The sequence below is a fragment of the Scomber japonicus genome, chromosome 4, assembly GCF_027409825.1.
Source record: "Scomber japonicus isolate fScoJap1 chromosome 4, fScoJap1.pri, whole genome shotgun sequence".
In the NCBI taxonomy this organism is placed as follows: Eukaryota; Metazoa; Chordata; class Actinopteri; order Scombriformes; family Scombridae; genus Scomber; species Scomber japonicus.
Genome location: NC_070581.1, coordinates 16,935,641 through 16,957,008, shown reverse-complemented (window position 1 = coordinate 16,957,008; position 21,368 = coordinate 16,935,641). Strand labels below are relative to the sequence as shown.

General features: G+C 41.6%; 1 protein-coding gene across 1 annotated transcript in view; it reads right to left on the bottom strand.

Annotated features, from left to right (window-relative positions):
- LOC128357787 (adenylate cyclase type 6-like) overlaps positions 1-21,368 on the bottom strand; it is a 31,766-nt gene that overhangs the window by 4,913 nt on the left and 5,485 nt on the right. The window contains exons 4-21 of the mRNA XM_053318157.1: positions 8,940-9,089; positions 7,849-7,970; positions 6,173-6,284; positions 5,686-5,813; positions 5,328-5,486; positions 5,062-5,203; positions 4,691-4,819; positions 3,408-3,436; positions 3,005-3,152; positions 2,788-2,885; positions 2,556-2,643; positions 2,295-2,411; positions 1,523-1,672; positions 1,162-1,337; positions 929-958; positions 805-831; positions 559-691; positions 147-410 (exon numbers count right to left, since the gene is read on the bottom strand). Of these exons, the coding sequence (XP_053174132.1) occupies positions 147-410; positions 559-691; positions 805-831; positions 929-958; positions 1,162-1,337; positions 1,523-1,672; positions 2,295-2,411; positions 2,556-2,643; positions 2,788-2,885; positions 3,005-3,152; positions 3,408-3,436; positions 4,691-4,819; positions 5,062-5,203; positions 5,328-5,486; positions 5,686-5,813; positions 6,173-6,284; positions 7,849-7,970; positions 8,940-9,089 (2,202 nt within the window). The remainder of the gene's footprint in view (positions 1-146; positions 411-558; positions 692-804; positions 832-928; positions 959-1,161; positions 1,338-1,522; positions 1,673-2,294; positions 2,412-2,555; positions 2,644-2,787; positions 2,886-3,004; positions 3,153-3,407; positions 3,437-4,690; positions 4,820-5,061; positions 5,204-5,327; positions 5,487-5,685; positions 5,814-6,172; positions 6,285-7,848; positions 7,971-8,939; positions 9,090-21,368) is intronic.

Below are 21,368 nucleotides of genomic sequence, written 5' to 3'. Positions count from 1 at the left end.
CCAGGAAAAGGTGACTGTAAGCTGCATAAAATAAATATCTAACTGAGCCATGTTTGACAGTATATCTAATAAATGTTTCCTTCACTGATGTGTTTCGTGCTTTAATTTTCATTCATCTTTTCCCCCGGTTTTTACTCTCTTCTCACCTCGTCAAAATCTGCGATGATCTCGTTGAGCAGCCTAAGACATTCCACTCCCTCATTGTTAGCCTCCAGCTCCACATAAAACTCGGAAAAGTTGCTGATGGAGGCAAACATGACAGCGACACACTCACACGACTGGTAGTACAGCTCGTCATTCCGTCTCTCTCGTGCAAGAAAGTGGGCAGCTACGTCTTTGGGTAGGATGTTGTGGAGCAGGCGGCGGTTATATGCCTGCAGCTCCTCCATCTCCTCCTTTTCCTCTGTGGCCTGTGGAAGGTCGGGGAGATGTGTGGCTCAGTCTCACGGTCAGGTGACAGAATTCCTGAAGTACTCACATCTAGTTGAAGTTGGTGAGTTACATAGTAGTAGTAGCCTCTACTTATTTCTACTTGATACATAAAACACTTCTATTTACCTGCAGCTTCCAGAGGAAGTCAAGGCGTGCGGTGGACTCCACCTGCTGGCCGTGCAAGTAGAGAGCCAAGACAAACACAGTCAGAATTACCGGGGTCATAACCTTTAGGGATACCTTGGTCACGCTCTCCAGGCTGAGAAAAAAAGAGGAGTTGACAAGAGTCATGAATGAGTGTCCTGCATGTGAGTACAAATGTATAAAACCCAACAGATCCCAAGACATACAGAACAAGTGAAATATACTTACCACTGTTCTGTTTCATTGAAACCAAGTCTGGAAAGCAGACAAGAAAAAGATGTGTCTATGCTAAGTACCATATGAGTCACTGAACTACATTAGGCAGTACAAAACATAAAATAATGCAACTTACTGTTTTAGGGAATCATTGACAGGTGATGGCCTGTGGAAAAAAATAGAACATATTCAAAAAATAGGACATACCATGAGAAACTAGGTCTTTTACAATCTAAACCAAATCATGAAAAAGTAGACCATGTCCAATCAGAACCACACTATTATGAGAAGGAGCTGAACTATCCAGGTTGAAAATTGGGAAAGAGCGAGTGTATGCATTTGTGTGTGTGTTCCTGGCAGGGGACTCACAGGGTGTTGGCAATGACCAGCAGGTCTGCATTGTCAAACAGGGCCACCTGAGGCCATTCCACCAGCAGGAGGAAAGTGAGCTGGATGAGCAGCATCAGAGCCAGCTTCCCTATGCTGCTGATGTGGAGGAACACAGAGCAGGCCAGCAGGGTCAGCAGCACGCTGTAGCTGAAATACTGCAGCAGAGAGAAGACAGCAAAGGAGGAGGAGGAGGAGAACGAAGGTTTAGGAAGTGGACATTCAGACATACTGTCTGTACAAACAGTAAAAAGCACAAACTGTAGGCATGCACCTGAGTATTTGCGTGAACACACACAGATAACAAGAGCTGACACACATGCTAAAATGTTATGGAACTGACCTCAGGGAAATGGCAGGGCATGGCCTGGCTAGAACACAGAGTCAAGCCGTCCTCTGCTGTCTTGGTCAAGCTGTGCAGCAGGCAGAGAGTCGCTGATGTGTTCAGCTCATTGGCCACGCAATCCTGCAGTTTGTCTCTGCTGCAGGTAAACTGGCAGGAAAGGAGAAAGCAGTCATTAAACAGCCAATAAAGATTTAATAGCAATGAGGAGACAAACCCAAATGTTATGCTGAAACAAAAAGCTGCAATTATAAAACATAATACACAATATATCTTGCATGTTTAATGTATGCAAAAACCAAAGCTTAGTTTACCATAAATAGCATTCAGACATGAAAGTTATATAAATCTTCTCATCAAGCTCAAGTGAGTGTATTTCCCAAAACATCAAACTATTTCTTTAATCCACACATACACAATACTTAATAGGTTTATGTAATGTTGGTAAACATGGGAAAATGTGATGGCTAAAAATAGAATGAACCCCATCTGCTACAGTGACAGATTATGATTAATTACAGCTCAACCCCTAATTATAGCATTCCCCTCAGGCAAATTGGTCTTCAGTGCCAAGTGCCAAGATGTTGCATAACTTCTTCAAATGTCTTGAAAATCTCATGATGTAACTGATGGATTAATGGAAGAAAAGACAAATTAATAGGGCAGACACATAGACCCTTGCCTAATTTCACTGTGTGGAACAACCTGAAACATCACGTTGCGAGTCACAACTGTTACATGATACAAAAATGACAAAATGAGAGAGCCCTACCATGTTAGCAAAGGAAGAGATGAAGAGGAGGAGGATGGTCAAGACTCCCACCAGTGTGCTATTTGCACGAGACTGGACAATTTTCTTGGTTACAGTCTGCAAGACAGCTGGGAAGAGCTTATACACAGACAGCAAGAAGAAGATCAGATAAGAGAGAGTTAATACCATTAGTGATGCTGGCTGAAGACATGTGATAATGACTCTAATCTAAAGATGTCTGCAGGAAAAATCATATGAGTTGTGAGGATCCTTGTTCCTTACTTTGATGCAGGAGTAAATGGCACAGATGAAGAGGATGTTGGCAAGGATGATGAAGACGCTGATGTATAGACCAAGCATAAGTGTTGTTCTGCGGAAGAGAAGAAAACAGCCTAATTAGGATGTATAACTGTCATTAACTCCTCATAAACTAATCAAGACCACATTTCCTGTCCACAATTCAGTATAACTGGGAAACTGGGAAAGGCAAGTTATTGAGAGGAGACTTACTTACTTTGGGAAAATGATCATCTGAATGAAACAGATGCAACAGAAAACAAGGAGTGTGCAGGCCACATATCCCCCAAAACGATCATCAACCTTTTTGGAGTACTGAAAATAGAAAATCAATGAGAAATAAGTTGCTTTGTAGCTCAATTAGTGAGAAAATAATCTGTTTATTTTACAAGGAGTTATGGTGAATTTCAAACTAATTCTCATCAAAAACTGACCTTTTTCTCAAGATCTGCAGTCTGAAAAGTGAGTAAGAACTTTTTGACATGGTCTTTCCTCAGCTGGTCGATGCTGCGTGCATCTATAGCCCGTCCAAGAAACTCATCCACCTCATCCTCAGGGTTCAGGGCCTCCTGAGCACAGCGGCTATGAGGTAGATGGAACAATAGGTCACTGTGTGGTGTGTGTTTGTGTCTGTGCATGTGTGTGTGTGAGTGAGTTGGCCTATGCTGTGACAGGCACGATGACTCAGAGCTAATATGTTATTAGTGCTGGGTTGGATCTGACTGTATAAAACCAACAGTGGGCTCCAAAGCAAGACCACAACAGTGACAGTCTGCCGGTCAACGGCTAATAACAAAAGCCAACCCTAATAACAGAAATAGGGGCCAAAACACTCACTTGTCTTTGCTGGATGCTTCATCGATGCCCTGAGAAAAACAAAAGCAGAGAGAATTAGAGTGAAAACAAGAGCAAAAAACAGAGACAGTGCAGGAAAGAAAAAGAAGAGGAAATGGGAGAGATTATCATGTAGCCACAGTAGAACTAAAAAATAGACAGAGACTCAGACATCTGCATAGTTAATCCCTGTGAGCCAGACTGATGTTTTAATTAATGCTTGGAGGCTTCAAATTACACCCTCTTTGCCCCTAGGGCTCAAACCCTCTGAGATGCAGAGGACAAAATGAGGAGAGGGGAAGAATGTAGGAAAGAAAAGGAAATGAGACTTGTAGGATAAAGAGCAGGAGGAGGTGTGACAGAGAGAGAGAGAGAGAGAGAGAGAGAGAGAGAGAGAGAGAGAGAGAGAGAGAGAGAGAGAGAGTGAGAAAGAGGAATATCTCTAGTTGCAGCCTTATCAGATTAACTCCAGTCATAAATGATGTGCTGGGAATCCCTGGGAGCCCTATTCTAACTCCTGTTTGTTTGAATTGAAAAGGTCAATTCTTCTTATTTGTCTTGTATCATATTTATAATCATTTTGTCACATTCAGAGACACAAATTCACATTTTTTATTAATTTACTGCACAGAGCATTTCCTTCATTCAGTGTAAACAAGACTGAGTCTACAGCCCTGATAGCAACTCTGTCAGGCTGTGCTTAAGCACAATAACAATGTCAGCATGCTAACATACTAATGCTAAAAATGCTAACTGGTAAATATTTAAGAGGTTTACCACAGTCACAATGTTAGTTTGGCATGAGAACGTTTGCTAATTAGCACTAAACACAAAGTGCAGCTAAGGCTGATTGGAGTGTTTTGTGGGTATAAGGTCATAAACCAAAGTGTCAGACAAACTGAAGTCTGACCAAATTGGTGTACTGACCACTCGACTAAGCGACCGACCATCAGACGACACTGCTATCCAGTCACCCTGCTAGCATGACAACCACAGCAGAAAATAATGTTGACTTTTTCATCTGTTTTCAGGGATTCTACAAAAAAAGGGGGTTTGATTTAAGTATGTTAGGTGTATAGTGAATTTGTCTTTACAAAATACTTCTAACCCTTGCTTCTAACCATATAAGAAAAATATCTAATAATAACAACCAATTTGAGGACATAGTTAGGAAGGATATTTATGATTTGACTTCAGAGGGTGGGGAGGATGACACAGGAAACTGGATATAGACAAGAAGAACAGGTGCTGTGTGCCTGACTGAGTGCTCCCTGAGTGTGTCTCACCATCTGCCTGAAGACTTTGGACTCCTTAGTTCTGGAGAAGGATCTGTCAGGCACCCAGCGTGGCATCAATCCCTCGGCAGAATTTGCACGTGCTCGCTGCATCTTTGCCATCATGGCTTTCTCCTCTTTCTGCGAGTGAAGAGATCCCACCCGGTGAAGGTGTTAGAGTGGATGCTTCAACAAATAAGGACTTCTATGTCAGGTGACAAGCCATTATATTGTTAGTGTGAAATATAGCACTAGTGTGAAGTTCAGACATGAGTGTGTGTGTGTGTGTGTGTGTGTGTGTGTGTGTGTGTGTGTGTGTGTGTGTGTGTGTGTGTGTGTGTGTGTGTGTGTGTGTGTGTGTGTGGGTGTGACCATGTACTGACCCTCTTCTGGCTGCAGCCCAGCACTAAGAAGGTTTCAATGTTGTTCTCTTTCAGGTAAGCGTTCCTCTCTCCTCCAAATCCTGGTTCCACCTCATAGTCTCCGTTCAGATACTGCAGCGTTGCTTTAGTGATGTGGATACGCCTACATGCACGCACACACACACACACACACACACACACACACACACACATATACAGTGTCAGAAATTAAATGGCCTATTGGAGGATGCATCAGTATAGTAGCAGGTGGGGAGGGAGGGACTTACCCAGCCTTCCCCCCAGCTTCCATTTGGTTGGCAAGCGTCACGTCGTTGGACCAGACATCAAATTGCCACTTGCGCAGGCCCAGCACCCCACAGTGAACGCGCCCGCTGTGGATGCCCACCCGCATGTTCACATTAACACCCGTCACCTCTCTCACCAGCCTGCAGATGCACACACACATATGTACACGTTATTGTCAAAATCTAGTGTCACCTTCAGCCTCACAGTGTCTCGTCCATACCCCATGTGGCATAAACAAGGCAAGAAATCTGAAAACTTAACCTTCACTGGAAAATTACTGTATGACAGCAAGGGTGTGTGTGTGTATGTGTGAGTGTGTGTGTGTTTGGTTTGACTCACGAGATAGCTTCAATCATATCTACTCCCATCTCCACACAGCAGTGGGCGTGGTCAGCCCGGGGCTCAGGCAGCCCTGACACACAGTAGTAACAGTCCCCTAGGATTTTAATACGCAGGCAGTGGTTCTCCTGTACAGCAAGGACACACACACACAGACACAGACACAGACAGACAGACACACACACACACACACACACACACATTTAAAATATCAGGCCCTGAATTACAGTTAATACACCAGCATGCTCATGTCAAATATAGAGCTTTTTATGCAAAATTTAGATGACTCATCAGTCTCAGCACAGTCTAATTGATGTGTTACACAATGCTTAAGTAACCACCCCCACACACATACACCCACCACCACAAGTACATCATGATGGCTGTGTCACACCGTTAAGACTACAGACTGCATGGTTAAAGTATATAAGCATCAGCAGTTTAAAGTTTTGCTGTGAAAGTGGTGACGGCAAGTGTCAGTTCTCACCGAGGCCAGTTTGTCAAAGCGAGCAAACAGTTCATTCAGCGTCATGACCAGCTCCTGGGCCGTACACTGAGATGCCAGGCTGGTGAAGCCCTCAATGTCTGCAAACAGTATACTGGAGAGGAGAAGTGGTGGTGGTGATGGTGGGAGGGAGGGAGGGTTGGATAGAGGGAGGGGAGAGAGATGGTAACCAAAACAGACAGACAGGAAAAGAAAGACAAAGGAGACAGAGAATGAGATCAATCAATAAAGTAGAGAGGTAGTTAGCATGGTCTAGCGCCTCCCTCCCTCCTCACTGTCCAGCTACCATGTGAGGAGGGGAGAGAGTGAGGCAGACATTTGTTTAGCTCTGGCTCTCATCATCTAGGCCAATGTAGGTCACCTCCTCCAGCCCTTCCCTGTGAGAATCACCACTCCTCGTCCCCCTGTCTGCATGCCTTTCATAGCTAACTTTTGATAGTAATGAAAGTAATGAAAGGCGAGGATAAACAACACCACAGACGCTTCCAGTTGAAGGCGACAGATGGCGCTGTTGGTCCCGTGAGGTCATCCACTGGGGAAGAACTGGCCTTTAATTACAGCAGTCCACAGCTTGTCTGCATCTCCCGCCCTTACCACTGTGAGCTATGATGCATTAGTTTGTAAATGGTCAGTTCAGCTGATTTACAAACAAAAGAAAATCTAATGGTGTCTCGTCACATAGTAGTAGTAGTTTTAGTGAGTTGTAGGAGTTTTTTAGCACAGAGATTTCTGCCATCACTGTAAATAGTTTTCAGTGGGAGTATTCCTAAAAGTGAGTGAGAACATATTGCTCTTCTGTAGTTCGGGTGAACTGACCCTTTAAGGGCCCAATTAGTATTTTTTTCAACATGTAAAATCATTGACATGTTTACTTATGGATAAAAAATAAGCAGTTTTGAACTTCTTTTGCTTGACAATAGTTAGAAATATAGGCCTGTTTAATAAACATTAGTGACCTAAATAAACCCTCGACAGCATCAGAAAACAGTAACTTGGATTTGTTTTGTCTAGTTGTAGTGCTTTTAGAAAATGATCCGTGCATCAACTTGGGAGAGACAGCAGGTTTTGGTCTTGTGTTACATTTGGATAATGGATTGTCCCTGTAAGTTTACACCTTGGTAGAGAAGCAACGTTGCAACAGATTGTTCCACTAAGTACATCACCTGAATCTATTTGGGTCACCTCTGACAGGGGATCTCTGCTGCAACCTCGTTTCATTGTCCCCTACCACCATCTCCACGACAACCTGAACTACACCGGCTGGGCTCAACAGTAGGCTAATGGATGGAGAGCTGCAATCACCTGTTAGTACTGAGTTATTCCCACTCGGGAGGTGAAATCCAGTGGTGAGGGCTGAGACAGGGGGCCAGCAAACTTAAGGTTTGCCTCCCATCATTTGCTACAGAAAGCACAGCAGTGTGCCTAAGTCAATATCGTTACTGCAGCTGGTGCTGTCAGTGTCAATAAACAACAACATGCATAATACATGCTGTCAGGGAAATAGCTGTTGGAGTGACTCTATAACTGACATATCAGTCAGTGGAGTGAGGTCAAACCCGCTAGTGCTAGCTGTGATAGCAAAGTAGACAAGCTCTCCGACATCTTCTTGAGTGCGTGCCAGTGTGCCTGTGTAAAAGCATGTATGTATATTTATCTACCTAACATTGTCGTGTTTTTGGATGTAGATCTTGTGGAACATCATATCTTCCTTTTTGGCATTGATATCAGCCTTCATCTCCATGGCAACGTGCCTTGGCAGCACTGACAGCAGTAGGCGCTCCTGGGAGAGACAGAGAGAGGGAGAGAGAGAGACCCTTGATCAGAACTCACACACACAGGATATAATTATATATTTTATTTAGATTATATATATTTGAATTGTGATATTTATAAAGTGAATTTATTTCTGAAATGTATTTTTCTTCATTTGATTTTTGAAGCTTTGGTAGTATCGTTGTTGTGACATTCATGCCAATAAAGCACATTTGAATTTAAATTTGAGAGAGAGAGAGAGAGAGAGAGAGAGAGAGAGAGAGAGAGAGAGAGAGAGAGAGAGAGAGAGAGAGAGAGAGAGAGAGAGAGAGGGAGAGAGAGAGAGAGAGAGAGAGAGAGAGAGAGAAGGAAAGCGAGAGAGAAGGAAAGAGAAAGTGGCAGACAAAAAGAGAGAGAGAGTACCTTAGTTTCCTTATTAAGAATACATACACTGTTCAAAATATACATACATGTACATGTATTGATGTCTGCATACAGTAATGGTCAACATTCATCATATCTGTAATGCTTTAGCAATACTGTATTTTATTATGGCCATGCCATTAAGGCTATTTGAAATTGAATTTGAATTTGAGGGAGAGAGACAGAACAGACAGAGAAAGAAATTAAGGACAGACAGACAGACAGACAGAGAGAGAGAGCCCATTCATTTTCATCAGTTTCCACTGTTAGAATGCTCAATGAGTCACACTGCCTCGTTGGCATCTGCGTGGGAACGTGTTAGTCAAATAGAGAGCGGAGATACTCCAGAACATATTGCTGACCTCGAAAACCGAGACAAACAAATTGGACTAGAAAATGGAGACACACATTTGTTGCTCTTTTGCATTGCTCTTTTGCATGTGTGTATGTGTTTTTTTTCCCCTACAGAATGCGGGCATGGCTGCCTCCCTATCTCATTTGCTAGAATATGCACATGTGTGTGTCTGTGCACGTGTATGTGTTTCTTTGCATGTGTGTGTGGGCATGTGTGTACCTGCTGCTGGTTTTCCCTCTGCAGGTGCAGTCTGGCCTGGATGTATCCTCTTGTCTCCTGGAAGGCTTGTCTCTGGGAGACCTCAGCGGGGTAGTGAGTACAGATCCCAATCATGTTAGTGCAAAGGAAGATCAGCACATTGGCACTGATCTGAAAATACACAAACATGATAGAGAAGATGATAAGTAAAACATAAATATAAATATGAGAATCCCAACAAGAGTGCACGTGCCACATCACAAGAATACAGTGAACTCTGCCTGGCCTGGGTGAGGTCAATAAACCAAATGGATAACACTCTATGTCATAGGATTTACTGCATGGAGAAAAATTCCTCAAACGTCTGAGGGGCCATTAGATGTGATCTGGTTAGAGATGATGAGCGCGGACTCGTGGTCGCTCTGCAAGGGGACATTCTCCTCACGTCGCACTTGGAATGGCAGATAGGAAGCCCAGAGGGTTCAATGTGATGCATGACTGGGGACACGTGAAGACTGTGTGACTCCAGTTTTCTCTCTACTTGAGTTGAAAGTTTTGACTTGTCTTTATAGCATGTATGGAAGCCATTAAAATGAAGAAAGATGGCAGATTCATCCAGATTGTGAGAAAAACACTTTAAGGAGATACAAAAAAAGGAGATGTTATGATCCCAAAAAACAGCTTTTCTTGTTTTGTGTGACAGATGCAGCCAATAATGTAACTTAGTAATTCTTGTACCCAGTGCAGTGAGGTATGTTGGTTGAACAATGAGGCACTGAGAATACTGAGGCACAAACCATATAACAGCATTATCTGTGGCTTGAGTAAATGAAGTTTTAGATACAGTGTACAGTTAGCTTTGTGGGGTCGTCAACCTTAAAAGCATTCCTCTGCACTGGTGCAGCTGCTTTCTGTGTGCGCTCGTGTTTTTTTGGTTACGTGTGGTAAGCCAGTGTGTAAGTCTGTTAGTGATTTCTCTTCTCACTAGTCCACAGCCAAGACCGAACATCAGAAATGGAGCCTTGGGCTCTGGACTTCCCCTGCACTCTGAAACACACACATCCACGCACAAACACACACACGTCTTCTCCATGCTCAGAAACACACTCCAGCCTGGGAAAGTCACTTGACCCATGACCAGAGCACAGAGTGTTTCCTCTGAAGATGATATCATCAGTAATGAGAAAAAGACATGCATGCACAACATGCACATAAACACTGAATTTCAATCAGTTTTAGTTACAACATCATGACTAAACTGGATCACTTGAAAGATCTCATCACCAGTACCAGCATTTCTGAGTCACGGCCGGTATGTTGCAAAACCAGTGTGTTTGTGTGTGTGTTTGTGTTTGTGTCTATGCGACAGACAGTCAAAGAGAGATACATAACTGGAGATAGAGGATGATTATCTATTTACATGCATACACTGCATGTTTCCAAGTGTGTTTGTCCTTTCAAATGTGAATACAAATCTAATTAAGGGGAACATTGACCAGCTAACCTATCCACACATGGGTGACAAAAAAGGAATGCAGGCTGTTGATCAAAACTCCCAAAGACAGAAGGAAAACACACACACACACAGCTTCTAACTTGTAGTGTGATGGCAGGCTTTTTTTTCTACCACAGTCCTGAGATGAGGTTTACACTGTATACACAAGAACTCACCATTTGTCGTCACAACAAGACAAAGAAAATCTGACAACCTGTGCTTGAAACAGAACACCATTACAACCAGACAGCGGCAGGCAAATTGCACTCTGTTTGTTCTGAGACAGAGTCGCTGGTACCTTCCTATTCCACCTGAAAATAAATGGCCAAACTCGATGAGGAGCGCCATGGTAAGCCAAACACACTGATGACTCGCAGATGCAGAAGCAAACGTGCCTCTGATGTACCAGGGTGAATACCAATCACTGATGCAGCTGATACAGGCGGAGAGCAACAACATTAGTCAGGTTCGCTCAAACAGGTTTTCAGGAAAGAACAAGAAGCATTTTTTCCTGAATTCCTTGATGCCAGATGACAAGGAATGCTTGATGCCAAATGTCAGACAACTTTCAAAGATTCAGATCGAAGCTGTGGAGATGCGTGAAACACCACATCATCAGAGGATCAGGTGTAACAACTTACAAAGAACACCCAGTTGTGTTCTTTTAATGACTGGCTGAGCAATTTGATCTAAGCGCAATGTTGAATTTGTGCTGCACCGTTGATCAATTAGCGATTAGCCTGTGTGTTCACAAATCGCTGGCTTCCTGGTCATAATGTTATAGACCACCAATGTAGATGTGACACTCTAATATAACGTGATCACATTAATTCCAAACAGACGGCCCTGAAGGCAGATAACTGAGTTAGTGGCCCGTCTGAGATACAGGGCCACCAGCAGTTCCCAGGACTGCAGCAATTCACTCAACTTACATTCGACCAATTCAGCTTCCCATGTGAACTCACTCAGATTTCGATCCAAGCAAAGACAATTCTATCAAATTGATTTTGATAGTTTGGCAACAAGAATAGACTAAGCTTAAAAGCAGCATAGGAGGTCCCACATTTTGGGATTTTGTGTATTTTTGTTGAATGGGAAAATACACAATAATGCATTCAATAAACATTTATTTGCAAATGCAAGTACAGCATCTGTTGTAACCTCTAAAAAGCCCCAAAATATCACTCCATTGAGGTTCAGCGTTACTTAAACTGAGCAACAATTGATCGACTACATCTTGAATGATAGCTCAATATAATAGCCTGATAACTCTTAATAAGTGAAACTAGAGTGTAGGGAAACATGATGAACACAGCTTGTGTTAATGCCAACTTATGTGCTTAGTCACCACACAGCCTGGAGATTAGAGGCAGAAGCATCCACAGCGGCCTTTGAATAAATCTTGTGTGTGAAGCTGTTGATGTGTGTGACTCCTTTTGGACGGGCAGCTCTTTGATCCTGAAGCTTGTGTCTGTTGCTGCACTTATATCATCCAGGCCTGCAAATCCAGCACAGACCCATGGCCACTCTGACACTCCCCCTTCACTGAAGAAAAGGGAGCAGAAGAAGCTTCTCTTCGTTAGCCAGTGCCACTCACTTCCTAACGACTGAGTTAGACTACAAGTATCTTCCATTGATGCCTCCTGACCATTCTTCCTGCAGAGTTTTGGCTCTCAAAGGCGAGTCTGGCTCCACATTTACTTAAGCGAGGACCTCTTGGCGGTGAAGTTAAAAGGAGTCCAAACATTGGCTTATAAGGTGCGGCACCCGGCAAGGTGCTTTATAAAGTAAGGCAGGCGGATAACATTTTAAAGAACCAATGAAGGAAGGGGATGGAAAAGATTTTTGCTAGGCAAATACACTGCAAATCCATTCTGTCTTTAATAATATCCTACTGGACAATTTCCTCATGCACAAGCACCCTGGAATGTACATGTGCACGGATGCAGTTTTCACAGCAAGGTCGTCAACCATTCATTCACAGACTAAACTTTTGCAACAACTGATTAGTTGTATTCATCAAGAAGTTGTGATGTTTTCATGACATTTACTGTATTAACTGTGTTAAGTTTATTCTTAAGCATGTTCAACAAAGGCACTTGTTAAAGCCTCACCTGTGAACAGAGCTAAAGTTGCAAATATTATAACTAATATTAACTCCTGTGATAATACAGTGAGAGCAGGTAAACAAAGAGCTGATAACCACAGATATGACAGGCTGTCACTTGCTGAATACAGGCAGCCATTGTCCAGGTAATCAATGTTTGGATTTACCCAGAAGTATTTGAAAAGGGCTGAAATAAAAGATAAGTTCAGCTATCCCACCAACCCTGAGCTCTACTAAAGCCAGAGTTTAAAAGGCCAGAGTGCTACATCCCATAAGTCAATTCACAGACTCTGGGGACGCTGCTGTTGACAAGGGGGCTACTCTCCAGTGAATGACCTTTGATAGGCATCTGGAGCTTTTAAAATGTCTTACAGAAATGAACGTCAAAGCCACAGAGTGCTGATCATAGACTGAAACTATAACATGCGGTTCCAGAGTGGTAAAAATAGATAATACTATGAGACTTTGTTCCACTAGTTCAGATCTACTTGGGGTTACTATAATGTGTAATTACTGACATAAGAAAGAAGCCATTCCTTATAAAGATAAATGTTGCAGAGGGGTGGGGGTGTCTGTCTTTGCCATCTTGGGTCCCTGCCATCTGGAAACAGACCTCTGTTTTCGTCATGGCTTGGGCCAAACCAAAATTGGTCTCAGGCGACCAGTAAGGCCACGAAGTAATCTTTGTGAAACGGTGAAGCAAATTCCACAGAGCTAAATAGAGCTGGAACCAGGCTGCACATCTGTCAGAAAAACAGATCCCGAATTAATACTTGTGCATAAACAATGTCCCAACATCCTGGAATCACTAAGTAAAATAAACTGTAACCACCAACTGAAACTGCCCACTCAATTTTTCTAATTTGACCAACACATTTTTCTCCAAATCTAAAGATTATGAACCTCATTTATCTTTCAACTTCAATATCTCAGTCTTCAATTTATTCATGGCTAGCTTAAGTTTAGTAGTTCCAATAAGATGTTGTGACAATATGATCATTATATAAACAGAAGCATGTAAGCAACAAAGGACTTACTGGCCTGAGAAAAACAACTTCCGGTAAAACTGGACACAGTTTAAGTCATAAGTCTATGTTGTTGGAGTCACTGGAGAGCCTTGAATGAGACTGTTGCAAAAAAAAAAAAAAAAAAGTAGGAGGACTTCACCATCTTATTAGTTTCTTGTCACTCACTTGGATGAATTGCATCATATAGTATCCAGGGTTTAGATCTGTTCTAAGACATTTATCATTGTCCCTCTTCCCTCTACCAACATTTCCTGTCACAGTCACAGAATAATCTTGCATAAAATTAGTGTGCAGCTGCTTCAGTTTAAGTCCATTCAGTTTTTACTTTAGACCAGGAAATAATAATTCTGATGACAATGAATTATATGGTATAGAAAATGTCAGAAATGAGGGAAAATAGTTAAAAAAAACTGTTTCCCAGAGCCCAAAGTCACATCTTTAAATAACTCATATTGTAAACGGTTCAAATATATTCAATATTCTTTCATAAGATACACACAAAAAAACTAGCAAATCCACATCTTTAAGAGATGTCAGAGAATAGTTTGCATTTTTGCTCATGATACGAGATTAGTTTCAGATTAACTACCAGTAAATGTACTTATCAATTAATCGGTAAATTAATAATTGCGTTGTGTTTAATCTGTTGTGTGGTCTGTGTTGTTTTTTCTGTATTCCTGATGTAAACTAAGTGCCCTTTTGGGACAAAGAATAAAATGAATCTGAATCAGAATCTTAATAATTGATTCATTTTTTCTGCTTTATTTTATTTATCGATGTTTCCATGTTTGTGGTCCTCTAGATTTCATTTGAATTATTACTTTACAGGTAAAATTACTTTATTACTGGTGAAATACATAATAAAAACAAGCAGTATTTCCTGCACCTTTGTATTACCTGAGCTTAATATACAATAATGTAATGATGAGTACACCATGTCGGTCTGTCAGTGGTCATGACTACTCAGTGGTTCGGGGTCAGTGTTTGGCTGGACAGACGGAGGGGGGAGGAGTGGGCAGGGCTGGAAACAACTCTCTTCCCAGCTGTGTCCTCACTAACCCTCCACTTCCTGCCCACTCACACCCTCACAGGCACAGCTGCAATTACAGCACATCGGCTATAAGAACACTAGATCTGGTTAATTAGCCTTACCAACCAACCAACCAGCCCCATTCACTCCTCTGCTGGCCCCTCTTACAGATTCAAGCTGTGCGAGGGAGTCCAGGCCTTGAGCTGCGTGACTGTGAGCTAAACTTCCAGGAATTCCTAATTCTGCTGCTATTGCCTCCATCTCCTTTTAAGCACAATGTGAACCCAAGGCCACCATTTCACTTTGACAGAGACCAATGTAACATGAACTTAAAGGGACATTCCCAAATTGGACAGTGCTCCTTACTATCTAATGTAACTAAACTCAAATCCTGTAACTGCAGACTAACATTTTTTGCACTATAAAAGATTTGTTTTTACTTCTAGCCAGAATGTCTTTTAATAGTGAGTAGGAGAATTAAGTGAGGCAGCATTAAACTACATCCAGTGAGGCCAGATGCCAGAGCTCCTATAAAAACATACAAGAGTTTAGTTTCACGGTTCAGTTATATAAGCATTCAATACTAAGTACCTCTGCTCACAGTTTCAACCACTGTCCTTTCCTGTTCTATCTTCTCAACCATACACAATATTGACTTTTACTACAAAGCATACAGATCAATATCGGGACAAGAACAACAGGTTATAGTTTAAACAGCAGAAACACGAGAGCAGTTTGGTAACTGCATCAGCTAATGTTCTGGCTCAGTCTTACATGATTTGCTCAGTCGAGGATGAGCTGATACTGAACTCATGCATATAACACATCCGCCTTCTGGGCCGACTTCAGGAAACGTCACATGTGACATGTTTGTGAAGCCTCAGATATCAGCAGTCCTTCACAGGGATAAAAGTGCTAACCCGAGTTCCAACATATAGTTAAGTAGACAAGATGAGCGGTTGAACTGCTATGGTAAATATATACACACTCACACACACACACACACACAAACACACATACGTACATGTATGTATGTATGTACGTATGTATATATATATATATATATATATATATATATATATATGTATATACAGTACCAGTCAAAGGTTTGGAAACACCTTCCCATTCACTTGAATGAGAAAGTGTGTCCAAACTTTTGAATGGTACTGTATATACATATATATATGTGTGTGTGACAAAACAGTCTTGGAAATTTGACATATTGAATGACAAATGTAGAAGCTATAGAAGTTCCTCTTTACAACATAATATATCTTCCAAACCTCCGACGCCCCCCCCCCCCCCCCCAAAAAAAACAAAAACAGTGCTGTCTTTCTTTTTTATTTTTAATGTGAAGGGAGGAGGCATAATAAATTACACCACAAAATGATGAGTGCTTTTTGAGCTTTACACAATGCGCAGTGTAGGTTAACCCTGAGTGTGTGAATTTACATCATGGGACCAGGGACCTTGTTATTGTGTTGACATCATTCATTGAGAATGTGAAAATGACATGCAGTGAGATACTAAGGTTATGTGCTTTAAACATTACAGTTAACCATATAAACTATCTACACTGGGTAGAGAAAATAATTTCTCTTTCCATTTAGTCAGCTGATCAAGTGAATGTTGAACAGACGGAGCAGGTTGAAGACTGTCTTTGACAATAAAGACGTGGGTTGTGTACAGTGGTGTGGGCATTTCAACAACAGAAAGGTGTTCCCTGTTTGTTTCGTTTTGCTGAAGTAGTGCTTTCTCACACTGGCCTGACATATGTGGGTGCTGTATTAACACTGTCATTGTTACTGGGATAGCAGGATAACAAGACAGTTGGCCAGTGTGATGGTGACCTTTGACAGAAAGCCATTCACCTTCCTGTCACCAGCACTAAGGACTGGATGTACTACACTCAACAGGATCCACAGTCAAACTGCCCTTAAAAGCCTGAGGGTGTGCATGCCACACAGATCAACATTTAACACCGCTAATGGATTCCTAATATATATCTGTTGGCTGTCTTCCATGGCAGTTCAGCCTTAAATCCCTGTATTTACTTTTGTAGAGAGCAAAGTTGTTAGTAAACCATGAGCTGTTATTAGAAGCCAGCGCTTCCTCATCCCCGATTCACACACGCTATTATTAGCTCGGCTATTATTTCCCTTATCGTTGGCTGTATTTTAAGAGCAATATTTCGCTTATCACTAATCCTAATTGCTCCCACCCATGGTGGTGGAAGCTATCCGGGTTTGTATCACTGCCTCTGGTTGTAATACAATAAGTGGATGAGTCACAAGCTCTCTCCCTCTCTGAAAGGAGGTGGGGTTGGAAGTAAAGGGGGGTTCTATTATTTAAGCCAGTACATTGTTCGGCCCCAACAGTACCTGGTGGCAGGTTCTCACCATTTGATAGCAGGCAAGTGAGCTGCTCTGATCCACGCAGACAGACGAAAATCACACACTCCACTTGGCCCGTGTTTGTGAGTGTACCTAACGTGTGTACTGGACAGATTCACTCAATAAAAGTAGGACTGAGTATCAAATTTCAGTACTTACTATACTGACTGAAAAGGCGTGTCAAGTATTATAAGTTGGCATCAAATGCCTGACCAAGGTCTAAGTCTGGTTATTTATTATTTTATCACATATACATTGATCAAAGTTTAAGGCTGCATTGCATAAAGGTAACATTCTTTATTACTGCTGATGCTACACAGATGCAATAAAAGTTTTGTTTTTATTCCTCAAAAAAGCATTAAAAAGTTGTATTGATACCAAAACTCAGTTACAGTACTGTGTATAGTATAAAAACTTAATACCAGCCCTAAAGCAATATTAAGCAATGTAAACTCTGATTCAGTTAACAAAAACACAATCTTTCAGTATCACAGAGAGCAAAGGGTATATAGAAGGCAAACATCATAAATAATTGCGTAAAGTTTGAGGTAGTCTGTGTGGCTGTTGTCAGGTTTTTGTTAAGTAACACCTATGTTCTGCCCTAAATGCATTGTACACGCCTCTGTCATGCCTGTGACATTTCATTGATTGGTATCTTTTTCACCAGTGTTATGCTGAGGGATCAGTATGTTTCCACTACTCCTGCATTCGTTGACCCCACAACAATCTGCCAAAGAAACAGGTTTTTCCTCTAATGCCGGAACAGCACACAATAACAAAAACACAGACTATATGTACTTTTGAGACTGTGCTCTCTTCCTGACCTACCAGTCAATAGCTCCTCTTTAGAGGACTCCATTTGGGATTTGGTTATCCAAATTTATCCTGCTGCACACAAAAAACACTTGTGTTTGGTTCCTTGTTAATCCATGTATGACAACTTGCTTGCCGGCTGCTTATAAATTCGTAGAACTAAACAATGGTACCGTAAGTCACATAATCCCCCTTAAGACATATAGGCGTATGGGAGCACAGCTGTTCATACTCAAGTTATAGAAATACATACTGTATATCAAAGCAAAAAGTCTCTGCATGGCACCGAATGCCCATCATCTAAAAGTTACTTCTTGTCTCATTTAACCACAAGAGAGAGTGACAAAACAAAATCACAAGGGACAGGTGGTCTCTCACAGGGAAGCACTCTGAGCGCCAAATGAATCTGTTTTGGACCATGTGATGCATGTTTGTTTCAGTGTGTGTGTGTGCGTGTGAGCACTGGCTCGTACGTGTTTGACTTCCAGCCACAGTCTGAGTGCGTGGCGCCATGAGGTGAAATCATAACAGGTGACTGGTCCAATGTCGCCCAATCCAAGGAGGCATTTTCCACTGAGGACTGTTTCAGCTTTAAAGTATGTGGGTACATTTCTAAAATCAGACTTGATTGTGTACTCCATCTCCCAGTCAACATAATGAGAATACACTAGGTGGTAAAAGATAGTCCATCAGAATTGCTGTGTGCTAAAAACCAAAGGCAACAAACAATACCACATGAAGTGACAAAATGCTCTGTGCCACTGGCCCTGTGTGGAGTGAAGATGCGACATTGGAACATTCAGTGTTTCTAACAAGCAGAAATCTCAGAAAAACATTCACATTATCAAAGAATAACAGGATATTGGCAGTTTCTTCCAATCAAAATGCTGCTGGTCATCAGCCAGCTGTCATGACTTGGAAGTAAAACTGCTTCGACAAAATCAGCTGTCAGAGCGGTCTGTGGCAGTCTTTTTAAACCAGATGCAGTTAAAAATGTGAAGCGTGCTAAATCCCAGTGAGCAAAAGTGAAGATGAGTGAACAATGAACTGACTCTTTTGTGGCCAGAGCAACCTAACACAACATAACATCCATGCTCATTTTACAAATACTTGAAATTGCTCAAATGACAGAAAGTTATATAATAATTTAAAAAACAGTTTACTCACCCTGCACTTTTGTTAATAACATTGTTTTAATGTTAGCCGATTAAGAAGAAGATTTTAATGTTTATGTGCAGTATTGTGCAGACCACTGCTCTAAATAAGTATTTTTTGTTTTAAGGTTAGAGTAAAAGCCTTCTACTTATGCTGACGGGTGAAGAATGAATTTTAAAATGATCATTAACAAAACAACGGTTTATTCATTGAATGATTCTTTTAGTTTTGACCAAAAACTTTTATGTCATTTTAAATATATATTTTTACTGATAGGCAACATTGTTTATTATAACATCACATTATTATATCATCATTATAAGATATTAGAATTTAACATAGCAAAGGAAAAGATGATACAAGAATATATTATATATATTTCATAGCCTTCGAATATTTTTTGGAGGACAAATTATAAGACTGGATCTGAAATTTTCCATAATGCAACTGGACAGTGTCTTTCATTTGACCCTCCCTGCATAGTAAATGCCATCCTCTTTCACACCCCATGTCACAAAATCAATTTAAAATAACATGATATCCAATTTTTGTTTTAAACTTTGAACGCTCCCTCTGGAGCCAAAGGAGCCATAATACATCATTTTTCACAAGCTCAGCTATACTTGTATCCTGTATTGTGACTGAATGTGCAGTATATTATCTTTATGTTATACTTGTACTGTCATAAAACAAACTTCAATGTTCATAGGGTTACTTATTAACCAACTCAGCATTTTAACTGTTACACTTGTACTGGTTGTATTCACAAGGCATTTTGTAAGACTTGTGTGTTTTAAGAATAGTTGCCATGTTTTTCCAGTCTGAACCAATGATAAGCCAATGACCAGTGAGTAGTGATTTTCTCTGAGAAGGACAGCACCACCATCTCTTGATCAACATACTTTCAATGGCAATCTCCCAAGCAAATGTATTTTAAGCCTCATCAGATAACAATGTAAGAGATAACTTTCACATTGTCATCACTGAAATCTAGACAGCAGAAACCATATGTAAGATTGAATGAGGTCCCACTGAACCCTGAGCTTGTAGCACATTGAAGACACTTCAAGTGAACAGCAGTGATGTAACTTGGCTCTTCCTGAAAGCAGTTACACCTTCATTTCTGTATGGCTGTCTGAGGAGGCCCTTCAGAGCAGAAAGATCTATGGAAACAATCCCCATGAGTTGCGTGAGCTCAATCTTAGCTGTGAAATAAAAGGTCACTCCATCTGAGGGGGATATTGTGAAAATGGAATTATGACTCAGAGAAAAAGAGAGTGAAAAAAAGTGGAGGGAGAAAAAAAGAGAGAGAAGAGACTGGCAGTCCTTTTACAGTCGGGTGCGTCAGCCTCACATTATTTCACACTCTCCAGTCATGGTCACCCCCTTGTCACCGCCATAACCTCCACACCCCCCTCCCTCCCCTCCCCTCCTGCTTCATCGTGGAGGTCCTTCACAAAGACTCCTTTTGTTCTTGCCGTCATCGGTCTCACATCTTCTCAGCTCTGATCCTGCATGAACATCTCCACAGGGAAAATACAAATAAGGGAAAAACAAGGCTGGGACACAGAGAAAACTGGAGGATGATGAGGTCCCAGAAGAAGAAACCATCTTTCCCAGATAAGGGAGTCTGGCCAAGTGACGCCAAGAGCCAAAAAGTTTGTGTGAGCTTATGTGCATGATATAGAGGGCGTGCCAGACTGAATGGAGTCTTTCTGTGTTCAGAAAACTGCAAGAAGCTTGATGCCAGACTGAGAGACACCTGCTGAAACTGACTGACTGTGACACACTGTGTTGTTTTCTTGAAGAATAAAGAAAATCACCCAGAATTTTCTCTCTGTTTAAAGATAGTTATGTACAGATGTGTTTGAAAAGTTTGATAACTCAGAATAAACAATCCCGAGCAAAGCTGATGTCATTTCCTCCATCTCTATTAAAAGCTCATGAGCCCAAGAGGGAGAACACAACCCTGTAGCAGAACAGTGCAAGGCCCATGTCCCATCATTGATTGCTCAGGGAACTGGAACGTATCGTGTTGGGGGGGGGTCTAGGCCCTTAGGCAGGGCAGCGGTCCATCAGAAGACCAATGTAACCAACCAGGGCTAAAGTATATAGAGGCAACAGACCAATGTGCCTGTAGTCACCCTGTCTAGTCTGGGGCATGGACACATAATACATAAGCTCAATGGACCAGTAGAGTTATGTCAATATCGCCTTACTCAGAGTGGCTCCACATTCATCTGGTTGCTTAATAGCAATGGTTGGTAGAGAAAACCAATAACATGCCTAAACATAGACTACAGTTCAGTCCATATGTGTGTCTGGAGTTATTAATATAACCATATATTTTTATATTATTACCAAGTTCATGACCTGATTCTTTTATTCTTGTGAGGGTAAAAAGGACTGACCATAAGTAGTTGGAAAAC